General features: G+C 42.5%; 1 protein-coding gene across 1 annotated transcript; it reads left to right on the top strand.

The window, feature by feature from the left end:
- The first annotated feature begins 228 nt into the window (after nt 1-228).
- On the top strand, nt 229-15,770 carry tmem240a (transmembrane protein 240a). The gene is made up of 4 exons (XM_026154920.1): nt 229-1,067; nt 1,455-1,561; nt 5,066-5,274; nt 15,107-15,770. The coding sequence occupies exons 1-4, from the start codon at nt 1,011-1,013 to the stop codon at nt 15,259-15,261; spliced, it is 528 nt and encodes a 175-aa protein (XP_026010705.1). The 5' UTR covers nt 229-1,010; the 3' UTR covers nt 15,262-15,770.
- Nucleotides 15,771-16,044: the final 274 nt, after the last annotated feature.

The raw sequence follows: 16,044 nt of genomic DNA, 5'->3' as shown, positions 1-16,044 counted from the left end.
TGTCTGGGGGAGAAGTAGAACACAAGGCAGGCGTGTGTGTGTGTGTGTGTGTGTGTGTTAGGGTTGGGGGGGGGGGGGGGGGTTACTGTGGGGATAAAGCAGGTTAAATCATGATGACGAGTGCCATCGGTGTCCTGTAAATAACGAGCCTACAGGCCTTTGCCTTAAAGCGGGCTTGCAGTTCTTTCTTCTCACACCGCCCACTATACACAGATTCTCTCGCGCGCATAGAAGCGCGAACGCGAAAGCGTGCGTGCGCGCATGCACTAGAGGTGGGAGTGGATGCTCGTGTAGCTGCTGGAAGCCAGGATGGGATAATCCTGGCTCCGGGCGTTGATGCAGCTGCCGTTGCTGGATACGGAGTGGACTCGGGGCGCAGGGTGGGTCTAGTTCCCGACTGGAGCTGTGTGGACCCCGTGTCGATGTTGTCAAGCGTTCCGAGAAAGACGAGGGCGATGGCCGTGAGAGGAGTTGGTGCAGCTCTTTGAAACGTCCAGGCAAAAGAAATCGACCGTCTTCTCCCATGGAGGACACCGGCATTAATCTGAAGCGCAGAACCGGTGTGGAATAACTTAGGAAAGGAGGGAGAGAGGATACCGGGGCACTCCGTAGAGGATATCAGGGGAATCCTTCATTCATTTTCTTTATGGTTTCTTTAGACTGGGATACAGCTAGAGACGCGAGTGAAGGAACGGATCACTTTTGCCTCGGTGATTAGGAGAAGACTGCCTCCTTGGATCGAGCGGCAGCCGCATCCGACCTACCGTGGGGGGGTGGGGGGAGATCAGGATACTTGGATGGAGAGGGCGCAGTGAAGGCTAGCGGCTTGCCGTGTGTAGGAGGGGACGGAGGGAGACCGGGCAGTTTGAAGGGACGGGGAGCCAGGAGCGGCGGCGGCGGCTCCATGAGCTGCTCCTGCCGGGACAGAGCGCCCAGAGCCCAGCCGGAGCGTCTCCACCGCCGCGGGTAGAACCCCGGGCAACAGGACGGCGGCCAGTTTGGAAGTTTTGATGCATATGATCACAACCACCATGATTTTTATGATTCTTGGTGCTTCAGTTGTAATGGTAAGACACCTTCACCTCCCTCGGCCACGATCTTATTTCCTCACTGGGCTGAGAGCCTCCCGATTTGACAGAAATGCCTCAAAAATGTAGGCCTATCACATTTTCAAGAAACTACAGCAGGCCTATCACTGACACGAGGAAGTAGGTTAGCCTACCTATAATTACCTGCCGTCATAAATAAATAATCTAAGTCCGTTTGAGGCAAGAGTCCCCCCTCTTAGAATCGGGAGGATCTGCCAAGACTATTTTCACTCATGTCTCTGTGGTCTTTATAGCCTGCTGTTATTTATCCTAATAGCACCTAATGAAAAGAATTATTCGCTGTCTGTGGTAATAGCCTAGCCTATTGCTTGACATGTCCCAGCTGACTGGAATGGTTCTTTGCAGGCGATAGCCTGTTTAATGGACATGAACGCACTACTGGATCGCTTTCACAACTACATCTTACCGCATCTACGAGGGGAGGACCGCGTCTGTCATTGCAACTGTGGAAGGTAAATGCCATCATCCAGCACGATATTCGGGTTAAACATGGTGTGCTTCATGGTGTGTGTGCACGCGTGTGTGTTCTCTTCTTTAGTCGTCCATTCTTAATTGCTGAAGAGGCCTCGAAGATTTCCGGCGGTGAAGCCAAACCTGTCGGCGCTCTCACAGGCTACACGACTGTCAGACCCGTTATTATTCGCTCGATCTCACGTTTGATCGCCGTGTGCTGCTTTTTTCTTTTTCTTTTTTTTATACCACCAGTGGCGGTGAGGATTTCTGATTTTGCTCCATACACGAAGGTGTATGTCGGAGCCATAAATAGGTAATGAACTACGAGCGATGTGAGGCCGTTTCAAAAACAATCTGAGCATCAAGTGCGCCGTGCTATTCACACGCAGGCCTACACGGCAAGAATATAACCTGCTGGGGCCAATTATGATCCTAAGTGCCGAAGTGAGGTGGTTATGGCTTAGGAAGTGCTACAGGGCTGAGGGAGCTGGCTGCTCACCAGCCTACCTGTTTGCTGTCACGGTGAGAGCGGGGATTGAAGTGTGGAAAAACAACAGCATGACACTCATTAATGTATTAATTTGGATTTAATGAGCATTATTACGTGTTTTCCATCATCATTAAGCACTTAATATGACACAGGCTAGATATATGGGTGAGCCATGGCACAAGTGGGCCTCTGTGTTGTGTTTTTTTCTTCTTCCTCCTAACTCTCCTCAGTGCCTGAGGGTATGGCAACAATATTAGAGCAGGATTTAAAGTAAGACTCCTATTTTACAAACGGGTGCACACCTATAGTGTCCTCATGTTGGATCCTGATTGGTCTGTGCTCTGCAGACAAGCAGCTAGAAGAACACACAGAGGCTTTAGAGGGAAGAATTTTCACTATTCATATTGGTGCAAGCTGAACAGATGCACACTCAAAGAAAACAGCAGCCCATAGTGTTCATGCTGCAGTGAGGGGGCTGATGTGTTAGCAGTTCATTAGCAGCATTAAGAGGGCAGTTCCACAGTGTGTGTGTGTGTGTGTGTGTTTTCTTAGCCTCTAAATCCAGAAATGGGTCACCATCAATCATAGGCAATTATATTATGCTTGTCCAAGTCAAAGTTTTGAAAGGCGTCTAATACATGTGATGTGATATAGTTTACTCAAGGCCAAAAATAAAATAAAATAAATTGCATGTTTGGGTACAGCTCTGAGATGAGATGATGCATCACTGATGGGCTTTTTTTCCTGGAATATTTAGACAGGCATGTCATGTTTGCTACTGCTGAGAGGCCAAAGGGATTTCTTTCAGTAAGTAATGCAAAAAGACTAATGATTAAAAAAACCCTTCTCATATAAGTGATCAAATAAACCTCCATGCTAATGAACAGTATGCACAGTAAAACCTCTGCTCCTCCTGCTAGTGCTCAGGTAACCACAGTGTCTTTCACTGACCTGGAAATACTCCTGAATGAGAGCCAGTCATCTGTTTTCACACAAACAGCAGAAACGTGGGATACGTGGATGAATAGAGCAGAGCGTTGACTTCGCCTGCCTGCCCTTCCATCCATGAGGCGTGGAGGTGTCGGGACGCCCACAGTGCTCACCTTATCAGGCTTGAGGACACAGCCAGTGTCATTTTATTTGGCAGTGCTCATGCTCTGTTTTGGATGTGGTTGTAGGATCTATGATGGGCTCAAGCCTGGCCTTAGAACAGCTGTATCCGTGATGGGGAAGATACAGGAGTGGACTGCGTGTGTTACACAAAATTCTTGACCTGATTTTTTTTATATTGGGGGAGGGAAAAAAGGTGCACAAGAAAACTTATGTGCTACAAGAAACTTATAAGTATTTCAGCAAGGTCCTTCTTCAGGGGAAATAAATGAATCTGGATAGACATTTTGGGTTATCATTACACATTGCTTAGCTTTTTTTTAATTTTTTTAGATGTTTCCCTGTTAATGGACTTCAGAGGCTGCTTTGATCCCCCATGTGGTCATACTTCTTTAGCAAGATGCTTCAGGTGCTCATCTGCAAGATCTATTTGTGTTTTAAAGTGCTGTAGAGTTCCTGCAGCGCAGTGTCCAGAGATTATCTGTCAGTCACGCAGCGTGGGTGGAATTTACATTAATGAAGTTCAAATTTGTGCTTGTCTGTAGCTGCTCATGATACAGAGAACAGAGTCATACCTTAACTTTTAACGCACTTTTAACAGTCTTAACTACAGTAATGTCAGAGACAGAGAAATCTAATCAAACAGTTGCAAGCCATTCAGATTTACAGAAGTTAGAAGCTATTTTAAATTGCTGCAGCATGTCTTTAGTCTAGCAGGTCTTCACAAACCTCCTTCGGTCCAATCCTGCTATCAAAGTAATGTCCCAAAGAGCGTGAGTGCATCTGGACTCACTTCCAACAGGTAAATCTCTCAGCTCCCACTGCGTTCCCTCACCGTGTTTGTCAGACAGCTGCCTGTGTTGTTATATTGAAAACGCCTTCATCCCCTCCCAGGAGGCCAGGCAATACCTGTATAGTGAGGCTTTCACATCAAGTGAATCTATTTTACAGTAGCGGGGAGGGCAGTTCTGGACAATGAGGCAATGTGATAGCCATAGCTAGTTACTTGCTACAGTAGTGGATGTACAGAGCTTTATGGATGTTCTTTTATTCTTTATTCAGATCCTACTGTGTGTATCTGTATATATATATATATATATATATATATATATATATGTATACTCTCTCTCTGTCTCTCTCTATACACATGTATATATACACATATGCACTGGTATCTGTCTATGTATCTCTCTCTCTATTTCTCCATCTACCTCTCTCTCTATATATATTTACTTGTAATGCAGCATAAGCTGTCCTCTTCCTCTCTGTGCATTATGGGTGGAACATTTCCATGCGTTCCCCTGTGAGATGTGAACACCTGTTTAGTAGCAATCAGGCACCCTGTGAATTTGTGGTAAAGGTATAAAATTGCCTTCTTTCTTGCTTCTCTTATTTGGAGCAAATTAAAGAGACTTTCTAACAGGAGCTAGTTTGGCTTTAAATTACACTTTTAATTCTAAAGTAAAGTGAAAAAACAAACAAACTGATGTTTACAAGATCACACCAGAGCACCCAGTACAGTTTGCATTATATACATGTCCTGTTTGCTCAGGAAGGCATTTATTGAGCTGGTAGAATATGGGAGTAAATGCCTTGCTTAGAGGCACTTCAACTATCGTCACTGAGAGAGGCAGAAACCCTTCTGTGTTCAGTCCTTGAGCTGCTTCTCCAAATTTAAAAATCACAACTCCGCCGTGAATTTTTCTGCCTAAAGTGCAGCCCGGAGATACCCATGGGTTCCCTGAGAAGGCTTCTGGGGTTAACAGCAAAGTGCGGATTTGTGCAATCTTATCATAATTTAGAAATCTCCAGACACCCCCCTAGTTAGAAGGGTTATATAAGATGCAAACATAGAGCATAATTAACTCTTCCATCACTTTGCCCTGTCTGCCCTCGCCCCCAGGCATCATGTCCACTATGTAATCCCATACGATGGGGACCATTCCTTGGTGGACTCTTCAGAGAACTACTTTGTGAGTGACAGTGTGACCAAGCAGGAGATGGACTTAATGCTGGGACTGCTACTGGGCTTCTGCATCAGCTGGTTGCTGCTGTGGTTGGATGGAGTCCTACACTGTGCCGTCAGGGCCTGGAGGGCGAGCCGATACTACGGTAAGATGGACGCTGCCTGCTGTTTATCTGCTGCTTATACGCAAGCTCAGCAATACTTTAACATCATATAAGTTTTTATTCATTTTAGTTGAACATCCTGAGGCACAAATGCTTGAAAGACTGGAAAAAATGTAATATGTAATGAAATAACGTGTATTTTATTGCAGGGTATTAGCAAAAACGCAGAAAGATCTTTTCGTGTAACTATCCGCAATGTATCTGGATCTCTAAGTGCTTGCCAGGTTAACGCAGCAGTTGGTAGAGCTCTGGAAAATGACCTTACCCCCATTGCTTGGCCCACTTTTGGCTCTTCTTGCTGATTTTTTTCTCAGTTTACTGCGACCTCTTGGAAAAAAAATCACAGCGAAACCTTCCAACTGCGATGATTCAGACGTAGGCACATCAGACAAACCAGCTGAGCTGAAGCTAAATTTAAACGGCTGTCCTCTTTTTCTTCTTTTTTTTGGACGGTCCACATATCTCACACCTTATTTCACTAATAATACTTAATTTGTTTGCAGGAAACAGCAGTCATATGCTCATGTAATGGCACTGTCATTAAGTGTAATTTCTATGCTCGGGATGTATTCAGCTCATTACTTGATAGGACAACATAAAATCACTCTTTAATGTTGTCTTTCCCAAACTGCTGACTCACATTAAACTCCCTGCAGGTATGTCATTTTTAAATACATTAGTGCAATCACTTGTGTCTATTGCTGCACGCTGGTATGTTATTCAGCATCGGCCTCTGAGCCCGAATGTTGTGTTAGCATTAAGCCAAACTGAACAGCTGACATCTTCGCTTGGATTAAAGTTCACATATTTAAGCTCAGTTTACCTGAGAAGAATTAAGCCTAGTTCTAGACTTAAACTTACTTATTTTTGCATTGGAAGATGTGTGTCCTTTTAGCCTAGGGCTAGGTTTACATCAAGTGTTTGGATAAACGGCTCACCCAGAAAAGTTCTGTTTAGGGTCTGTGATAAGTTAGAGCTTTAATGATCTCATTGGGGATGCTATAAGAGCAAAATTGCAATGCAAGTAAAACAGAATATTAATGGGATTTTAAATATGTAATATAGATGATGCAACCTCCAATTAAAACCTCCATTCGGTTGAACTTAATTGGGACGACTAGACAAAGTGGCTTTGCAGGGTCCGACTTAGCAAATTAACAATTATGATTATGACATTCGTGGCTAGATAACTTCCTTGTTTGAAAGTTCAGCCAAGCATAAGTGTAGACTAATAATAAATAATGAACATGCGTAACACTTTTCCAAAACAAGTAAACAGCGCAAGAGGAAATGAAAAACAAAACTTTGGGGAAAATGTATGGCAGTGCTAAAGATAAAGCTGAGTGTTCAGAGTGGATCTATAGGAAAACCCTAACTTTGCAAGCCTGAGATGCATTGACTTTGTCCTTTAAAAGGTTCCAATCTCAACAGGGATTTTCCAAGCAGCAGTCATGGGGTTAACCAGTCACACCACATCAGTTGTTCAATTTCCAGGTAGGCTCTAAATGGAGATGAGGATTTAGGTAATATGGTAGATTTGATTGATTGGCCTGAGAGCAGTGCTCTGAAACAACTGTAATATGTTGATGTCTCTTCTACAATGACTGCAGATCTAGAGCAACGTGACATTTATGGAGGCTCCAAAAGAGAGAAAAAGAAATCTCAGCTTAATAAACCCCTCTTCTTAAATAAAACTTTATTCCTTCAATAAAACGTTTAATGACAGGCCTGCATTTTTGGTTGTGTTACATGACATCGTTAATAATGCTATGTGGAGATTTGTGCATTGTGAGAAATTTTTCTGTGCTGACATTTTCACTTTGCTTTACAGTTTGGTTGAGTTACATAAAAATGGAATCTCACAGTCATACATCCCAAGTCTAGCTTCTTATTACAGAACAATCAGGGACCGAGGATAGACACGTGAGGAACTCCAGAAAAAGTAAAGACCGTTTTATCTTTTTGTGCATTTTGCACCACATCTATGGTGCTAAAAATATTCAGATAACTGGTTTAAATACTTACAAAGGTGTAAAAGGCAAAGGTGTACTAAAATAACTTTAGTTGTACTGACTTTCCAGAGTTTCTGGTAGTGGAGTAGTATCCACTGACAGCTTTAAAGCGGCTCCAGCATTTAACTCGTTAAAGAATGACAATTAGACACTAAAATTCAAAAGATTTTGATGACAGCTCCATAGCAAATCTGTAAAGGTGCATGATGCATCAACACTTCTTGTTTATGTCCAAAAGTGAAGCCAACTTATCTCAGAAATAAGAGCTGCCATCTTGCACTTGTGAGTGTCTGCGCTGTAGTAACTGGGGACATTGTGCCGATGCCCCACTTAACACAGGATTTAATGGAAGTTGATGTCAGCAGCACAGAAATATTTTGGCTTCACTTTTGGGAAGCTGTTGTGACCTCCATAGTGGTATTTATTTTCTCATATAACTTTCATTTATTCCAACATGTATTATGTTTGCCAATAACAATGAAAAACAGTTCATAAAATCTACATCTGCTATTGGAACATCTTTGTGATCAAGTAGTTGTGTTTTCCCAGCTACACTGACAGAAAACATGAATCTGGGCTCTTAATTATGAGTCTTTCATAGTAGACATATCAGCCAACGCCATCAACAGATCCTCTGTTCTGTTCATCTCTCCCACTTAGCCATGTGAGTGTGATATTAAGCCAGCACGTTCAAGATCAGAGCCCAGAAACCAAAGCAGCTGAAGCAAATTCAGCCATCATTATACTTCCATGTTATTTTGGTTGTGACATATTAAAAAATGTCAAAAAAAAAAACAACCTCCACTGAAGGTATTTCCAGTAATATGCTGATTGGACCTCCTCTTCAGCTGAAGGTGGGTGGAGCTGTCCTAGGATTTACGTGAGGTCACCAGACTAAATGAACTACAAAGAATGGCTGCGCTCCATTTGGCTGTGACGCTTATTAAGCAGTTGCAAGGTTGGAAAACCTTTTTAAATGGAGTCCAGGCGTGATATGAGGTGGCCAGTTCAATTTAAATCAATATCAGTCAGTTAAAGCAATCTTTTCAGAGGCAGTACCTTTTTCCACATGAATTCAGACATTCACTCACACACACACACATAGCAACATGAAATATGTGTTTACTGAGATGCTTTTAACACGGACACACAGACTAATCAGTTCACGTTAGCGTGTGTCATTCTGTATCTGTAATAGAGCTGCCGTGTACACCACACACTATACAACACCGTGCACTTGAGAAAGCTAACAAGAGAGGCATTTCAGTGGAAGGTGTAACTGGAGGTTGTAACTTTGTGAGTTGGATTACATGGATACTCTAATAGTCTTTCTAGCAGCAAGTTTTGCCACTTGGAAGCAACATTGAAATGGGCTGTTATTTGGAAAGTTACTTTGAAGCATTGCCTAAATAAGCTTTAATCACAGTGGTCACTAAGACATAAAAACTGCATGTATAGAGTCACTAATCCAATCTGATAAAAATGCTTATAAAGTTTCTGACTTTGCTCCAAATGATGGTTTTAAAGAGCTCTTTCCCCTTTGGAAATGATACTTCTACTACCATCTTTGCTCATCAAGTGCCATATCTCCGGCTCTCCAAGATCTTTGCTTAAAAGTATAATAATGAAGCGCGTGGGAGCATCAGCGCAGTGGATGACAAAAAGGAAAACTGTCACCGCTGATATTACACTGAATGAATGCGGTGGAAGTCCTGGAAGTTAACTGATTAATGAGGGAAATCTGACCAAACCATTTTTTATTTTAAAGCAAACACTGCTGTGGTGTGATCATCAGTGTGATACACAGTGATGAGTGACAAATCAAAGAAAAAGCCTGAATCTGTGAGCCCTACAATGAAGGGATCCAGTGCCTCTGTGATGCTCCGTTGTATCCACTTAGCACGACGGGTCACTGCAAATCAATTCAGAGATATCCCAGATTTTCAACCTTCAAGAAAGCAATCCACAGGGCAGGAGATGTTGCTAAAGGGATTCACAGGTATTAAAGCGAGTCTTTATTGTCGGTTATTCTTTTAATTTGTCACCCATATGTGTAAGAATACACACACAGCAATCACCAAGACTGGTTTAAACCAGGCTTGAAAAACAGAGAGTGAGATGACTTCACTCCCACCATCTGCTGCGCTGTAGAGAATGCTACATTCCCACATACCGTGTGTTTAAATCCAACTGAGTGTGATAGTTGCCTCTTTATTTCCCTCTGTCGGCACGCTCCCTCCCTGAAATATCCGTCTCATTTCTCTCCCCATCTCCTCGTGACAGATGAAGGATGCATGTTACTTTTGCAAAAGAAAGCAAACGCGGCAGATTTAATGAGACAGAGCATGTGCTGTACAGCTCGCCGGCACCGTTAGGCCTATGCGCCTGTGCGGGCTCGAGCAAAGAAATGAAAAAGCTTTCAGTGGTGCCAAAGTTAAACAGCCACTAGACGCACGTGTGAAATCATGACATGACAGCATGAAGTCCCTCACAGCTCACGATCATGGTGGGTTCTCAGCCTTTTCCCACCCCGCCAGGATTGAAGTCATGTTTGGAAACGCTCATGAACATTTAGCAATTCTTTTGCTGCAATTCAGCCGAGTTTGGAGGCACCGAATGTTGAAACATGGAGAAAACTGCACTATCCTGTTGTCTCTATGCTGTAGCGGGTACAGAGAGTTTGGGGCAGGCCCCACGATGAGGAGGTGGCCTGGATCTTCAGTTTTCAGGATAAAGTAGATGATATGTGACCTGGATACTGGGACCGCCATGGAAAAGCTCCCCAGGCGGGATGGGAATCTGTCAAGAGCTGATCAAAGAGTGACAGTGATTTTAAAATGCACTAATATGGGGCTTTAGGATGGAGGTTTTACCATTCGTTTGCAGCTATAATGAACAACGTGCTCGAATAGTAAAACCTTTGATGTTTGCTGGCTGCTGCTGCTTTGCACAGTCATGGAATTGAGAACAATGCTGGTTTTCTGCAGTGCATTAGTACAACAGTGCAAAAATCATCATAAAAAACACCCAGGGAAAGAAGAACATCCATATTCATTAGCAGCACTTATAGAATGGGGAGAATAGTTGGGGCTTTTTTGGCACTTGGAGGGAATACCCCTCATTTCTCTGTATGTGCCGGTGCTAGGTCACACTCGTTTAGCCTCCCTGAGATGAGGAGCGAAGGTGAGGCTGACAGAGCGGGGAGGAGAGTGTGTGTGATGGTGGGGAGCAGGATGGAGATGCTGTCACATCCCCACCCCCACTTCACACACACACACACACACACACACACACACACACACACACACACACACACACACACACACACACACACAAACTCCCCTCCAAAGCTAAAAATAGAACGAGGGGAAGAGCAGCTGGAATAGCAAGTGAGAAACGCGCACACACACATGCGCACAAACACATGCGCGCACACGCACTCACGCATACACAGCGCACTCAGATGCACACTGTTCCCTTTTTTCCTCCTCCTAATTCCTCGTCTAGCTCCTCCCTCTCTCCCCCTCTTCTTCACTTATTGAATCTACTCCTGTCTGTTTCCTTTACAGTGCTTCCTGCTGCAAATACATTTTCCTGTTATTGCTGCCTTGCCGTGAACGCCTAACTCGAAAGGCCAAACGGAAAAAACGCAACAACGATCACACAAATTGAGAAAACGATGACTTAGCACCCCCCCGCTCTAAATTTAAAGCATAACAATTGTATCTCTGCCTCCCTCTTCTCCTGCCATGCCATTATCATTCCTCCGGACTCAATCTCCACCTCCATCCTTTTATTCAAATGAGAGAAACCTGTCTTGGTTGCCCCTTTTCCTTTGGATACCCTTCAGAGCAGTCCTTGTGGACAGCATACCCATTCACAGCTATAAATAACTCTCCCTTTCTCTCCCTCTCCTCCTCACCTCCTCTCATCCACAGAACACTTCCCCCCCCACCAGCTCTTGCCTAACTTCACCACCACCCCCTCTTTTCTTGCTCATCCTCTAGCAGGGCCATTTGCTATACTGGGTTTGCTGTCTGGGGCTCTCCCCTCCTTCTCTCTCTCTGCTGTCTCTGTGGACCTCGCGCCGCCTCGCCGGCTCCAGTTTATAACCTGACAAGCACAAACGTCTGCCCCGCCACTCCCCTCCTCACATTATGCACCTCGCATTTGCAAAAATAAAAATAAAAATGAAAAAAATAAATTCTACTTTGTTTCCAGGCACAGACACAAATTTCACGCCAGGTCGGCCTTTGAGACGCGTATTCTGTACGTGTGATGTGATGGCTGCTAATTGGGTGGAGTCAGATGGATCCGTTGTGTCTTAAATATGTATAATGTCATATGTGAAATCCATTTTGGTGTATGGCAGCGATGCCAGGACACAGTCACCGATGCAACAGTCGAAGCACAAATGTGAACGCTCAAGGGCAATGCCGCGGCGCGCGTGAAGAGTGACGCCATTTACAGTTCACATGCAATATTTCAAACTTTCAAAATGTAACATCGTTGTGCAAAATTCACAGACATAAACTGACTTTTATTTTATTTTATGTGTAATGAAATGTGATATATATAAATTTCCTTTCTTTTCATTACGCTTATACCAGGCAAAAGAGGAACATTACTCGTCTGATTCTCTTTTTGTTTGTTTGTTTGTTACATTCAGCTCGTCCATCTTTGAGACTGTTACACACAGTAAGTTTACCCGTTTGGCCATCGAAACATTTAGCCCAGAAATTTGTTCATTTCAGAGCAGAAAAGTGACGCGTGAGCCATCACGGTTCTCGTTATCTTATCTCCAAGGATGAAAAATAGAAACTATTAAAGGACAAATCGACGCGCAAACCTTTGCTTTTAAAGCCAGTGTGAGTCAGGCCAAAATGTATTTATATTTTCAGTCAGTTTCCAACTGCACAGTTTGCTCATTTCAAGTCCCCCCCCCCCCCCCCCACACACACACACACACACAAATATCTTTACTGAATTAATGCAATTAATGCACAGATGTCTATAAAGAGAACAAACAAGCAAACAAAAAGTCGACTGAGGATCATCTTGATAAATGATTCTCCATTGCAACATGTTTATCGTGCACAACTGCTTTAGAACACGTCTGGAAATCACAAAAATGTACTAACAGATAGATCATCAGATATCACTGACACTGACGTCACATCAATTTTAGCAGCTGGATTGTAGATAATTCAGGAAGAGCCCCAAATACATTGGAAGAGTGAATGTTTCCTCCTGATAAGTAGCCTATTTGTCTTATTTAATTCTTCTAATAAGGAGGGTATTTGTCGGCAGATATTACAGTGCAAACAACACCTCGTGGAGGAGGTTGACTCACACTCATGTAAATATCCTAATAAACAGACACACCAAAGCGTCATCATGCAGGTTGTATTGGCAAATTTCACCAGTATAAACTAATGGCATTTACCACAAAGGGTTTTTTAATTTTTTTTAAATTTCAGTTGGTTTTGTAAATACAGATTCTTGATTTTTTTTTCTTCTTTCTAGTTCATAAAAGTTTAAGAAAGAAAGATCATGACATTAAGGTCAAATAAAAGGAGGTTCATGGGTCTGAGATCAGTCCAGCTTGTGTGTCTGGTTGCTGATATGCCTTGTATACTCTAACTGGATTTAGAACCAGAAAACCAGGCTAAGAAGGATTTTAGGATTTTACACTATTGTGTGTGTTGAGCTCATGAGTGTGTCGTCTAGCTGCTCGGCTTTGGTGTCTTTAAACGCTTGCATTCAGCTTCTTACATCGACACAACTGCATGTGCGAATGACAGTGCAGCTTAATAAACCACATACTCACGTCCCCATACTTTGTGTTAACATCATCGCTGAGGCATTTTCTTTAGTTCCACTGTCTAGCAGCTCAGTCTTTTGGCTATTTTTATATGAAATATTGACATTTTCATGTTTTTGGGTCTTTTAAAAGGCTCAAACTCTGAGTTCCTCCATTACATATAGAAACGACACAGAAAAAAATGTTTTCACATTTAATTTCTCATTCCCATTGAACATTTCCTATTTATGTTTCATATAAGACTTGAATACTCCCCCTCCTCCCCCTCCTCCTCCTCCTCCTACTACTACTACTACTAATAAAAATATTTATCTTGAAACACTTAAGTGTACAACCTGAAAGTTGAAGAAAGAGGGTTAAATGATTTTTTAAACTGAATCTAGGGCAAAATTCATACACTACTACTACCACTACTACTACTACTACTACTACTAATAATAATAATACTAATAATAATAATTATTATTATTTTATTTATAGGCGCCTTTAAGACCCTCAAGGTCACCTTACAATAGCACAGAACAGTAGCAACAATACAATATAATAAAACATGGAAAAATACAATTTAAACATAAGGTAAACAAGAAAGAGAGGGGGAAAAACAAGCATGAAAGTATAAAAGCTGAGCAGGGTAAAAATGGACTAAGATGTATAATGACGTGTATGCAGTTCTGAATAGATGGATTTTGAAACGTGATTTAAAAGTAGAGAGAGAGAGTTTGTAGTCCGGAGATCTGGTGGAATACTAACATGTTACATATAGGAATTCGGGGATCTATGTGTTGCTATAGTTTTATCTCGATTAGTGGTTCAGCTAAAAGTACTTTGAATGAACTTTGTTAGTATCCTACTGTACTATAATCAATGACTGGCAACTGATGCAGAACCTCGGTGTAATTTCATTAAAAGTACTGCCCTAATTCTGACTTGAAAGCGTCACACAGTTGGTGCACATTTGTTGCCTGTACTTCCATGATGTGACTCTCCCGTTTTACCGCATCCCAGGTGCTTCATTGGATTAAGATGTGGAGGCTGTTTGAGTGCAGTGACCTCATTGTCGTGTTTAAGAAACCAGTTTTCAATGATTCGAGCTTCATGAAATGGCATTATTTGTGACATGGCATTATTTTGGTGGAAAGCAGCCATCAGAAGATGGGTACACTGTTCAAAAAGGGAGAAACTTTGTCATTACACCACCAGCAGTGTCAAGGCAGGATGGATCCATGCTTTGATTTTGTTCACACCAAATTGTGACCCTACCATTAAATTTGTCGCAACAGACATCAAGACTCATCTAACCAGACGACGTTTGGTGAGGCTATGGTAATTGTAGCTGACAGGTGTGGTCTTCTGCTGTTGCAGCTGGTTTGCTTCAAAATTTTATATATGTTGTGCATTCAGGGTGCATGCATGGCTACACGTGGTTATTTGAGCTACTTAAGTTTTGCTACCAGTTCAGAGTAGTCTGCCTATTCTCCTCTAACACCAAGACATTTTTGAGAGCTACTCACTGGATATTTTCCCCTTTTCAGACCATTGTCTGTAAACCTTAGAGATGGTTGTGCAGGAAAGTCTCAATAGATCAGCAGTTTGTGAAATACTCAGACCAGTCTGTCGGGTACCAACCACCGTACCCTGTTCAGAATGACTTAAATCACCTTTCTTCCCCATTCTGATGCTCAGTTTGAACTTCAGCAAGGTGTCTTGACCGTGGCTAAATGCATTGACTAGCTGCCATGTGATTGGCTGATTAGATATTAACAATTCTCAACAATCAGATGAAGAAAGGGATAAGGTTATTAACGACCCACAACATTTTTGCTTTTTTTGTATTTTCAGCTTGATGTATGAGCAGGTAAATCGGCCCGTGTGATTCCATATCCTCTGCACTTTTGCAAACAAATTAAATTATGACTTCCAATAAAAAATAAATGACTTACTCAGTCACACGTAACTTCTTTTCATCTTTCTTCTTCAGATACTCCATCCTGGTCATGGCTGCCCCAGTTCTGCAACCTTCGAGACCTCCGTCGCCGAGCCCAGCTCAGACAGCTGGAAGACTCCAGTGGCAACATGGTCCACATCAAGCAGAAGCTCTACCACAACGGCCACCCAAGTCCCCGCCACCTCTGACTTTAAAACAAAACAAAAAAAAGAATAAACTAAACAAAAATAATATAGACGACCCCTGCCCCTCCCCTTGTACCCCTCTTCTCCTCCCTTCTAAAACACCTGTGACCCTTCCCAGCTGCCCCAAGGCCAACTGTTGCCTAAGAGACCCTGAAAACTACCCTCCCACTATTCATAACATGGCCCCCCAAAACCCCAATGACAGGACTTTCTTTTGACTAAAACCAGTCCCTGTCAGCACCTAAAAAAATTAATTTATCAATTAATTAATTACAAAAAAAATCCCAAAATGGAGCAAGATGACGATTATTTGTTGCCACTAAAATCTTGTCTTACGTCCATGTCCACCATTGTGGGAGGAAGAAGAAAAAAAAACATTTTTAAGGGTGTTTTTTTCTGTATAGAGACATTTTCTGTGTTCATTGTTAAACTTGGCATGCTCTTTTAGAACAGGGTAAGATGTGGGTAGTGTATGGAACGGGGCGGCAAGACAGGTGTCATTATATATACATATACACATATATATATATATATATATATATATATATATATATATATATATATATATATATATATATATATATATATATATATATATATAATTTTTTTTTTCTCTATTGGGTGGGACCAGGATTTTGTTGGCACAGGGTAGGGTGAGTGAGGCTGGCGGGTGGGTGGGTTTTTGTGACGGTTAGAATGCTGCTTCTGTAAATAGTTATAAAAACAGGCAAGTGGGATCTGACAGTGTTTAAAAAGGGGGGTGGGAGGTGGGAGAGGGGTGTTGGG

Source organism: Astatotilapia calliptera, chromosome 20 (assembly GCF_900246225.1).
Source record: "Astatotilapia calliptera chromosome 20, fAstCal1.2, whole genome shotgun sequence".
Classification (NCBI taxonomy): domain Eukaryota; kingdom Metazoa; phylum Chordata; class Actinopteri; order Cichliformes; family Cichlidae; genus Astatotilapia; species Astatotilapia calliptera.
This window is presented reverse-complemented; position numbering and strand designations above follow the sequence as displayed.

Excerpts from the sequence above, each read along its gene's own strand:
- tmem240a (XM_026154920.1), top strand. The coding sequence starts at position 1,011 with ATGCATATGATCACAACCACCATGATTTTTATGATTCTTGGTGCTTCA. Across the intron at positions 1,068-1,454 it reads TTGGTGCTTCAGTTGTAATG|GCGATAGCCTGTTTAATGGA; the intron begins GTAAGACACCTT and ends GGTTCTTTGCAG. Across the intron at positions 1,562-5,065 it reads TGTCATTGCAACTGTGGAAG|GCATCATGTCCACTATGTAA; the intron begins GTAAATGCCATC and ends CCTCGCCCCCAG.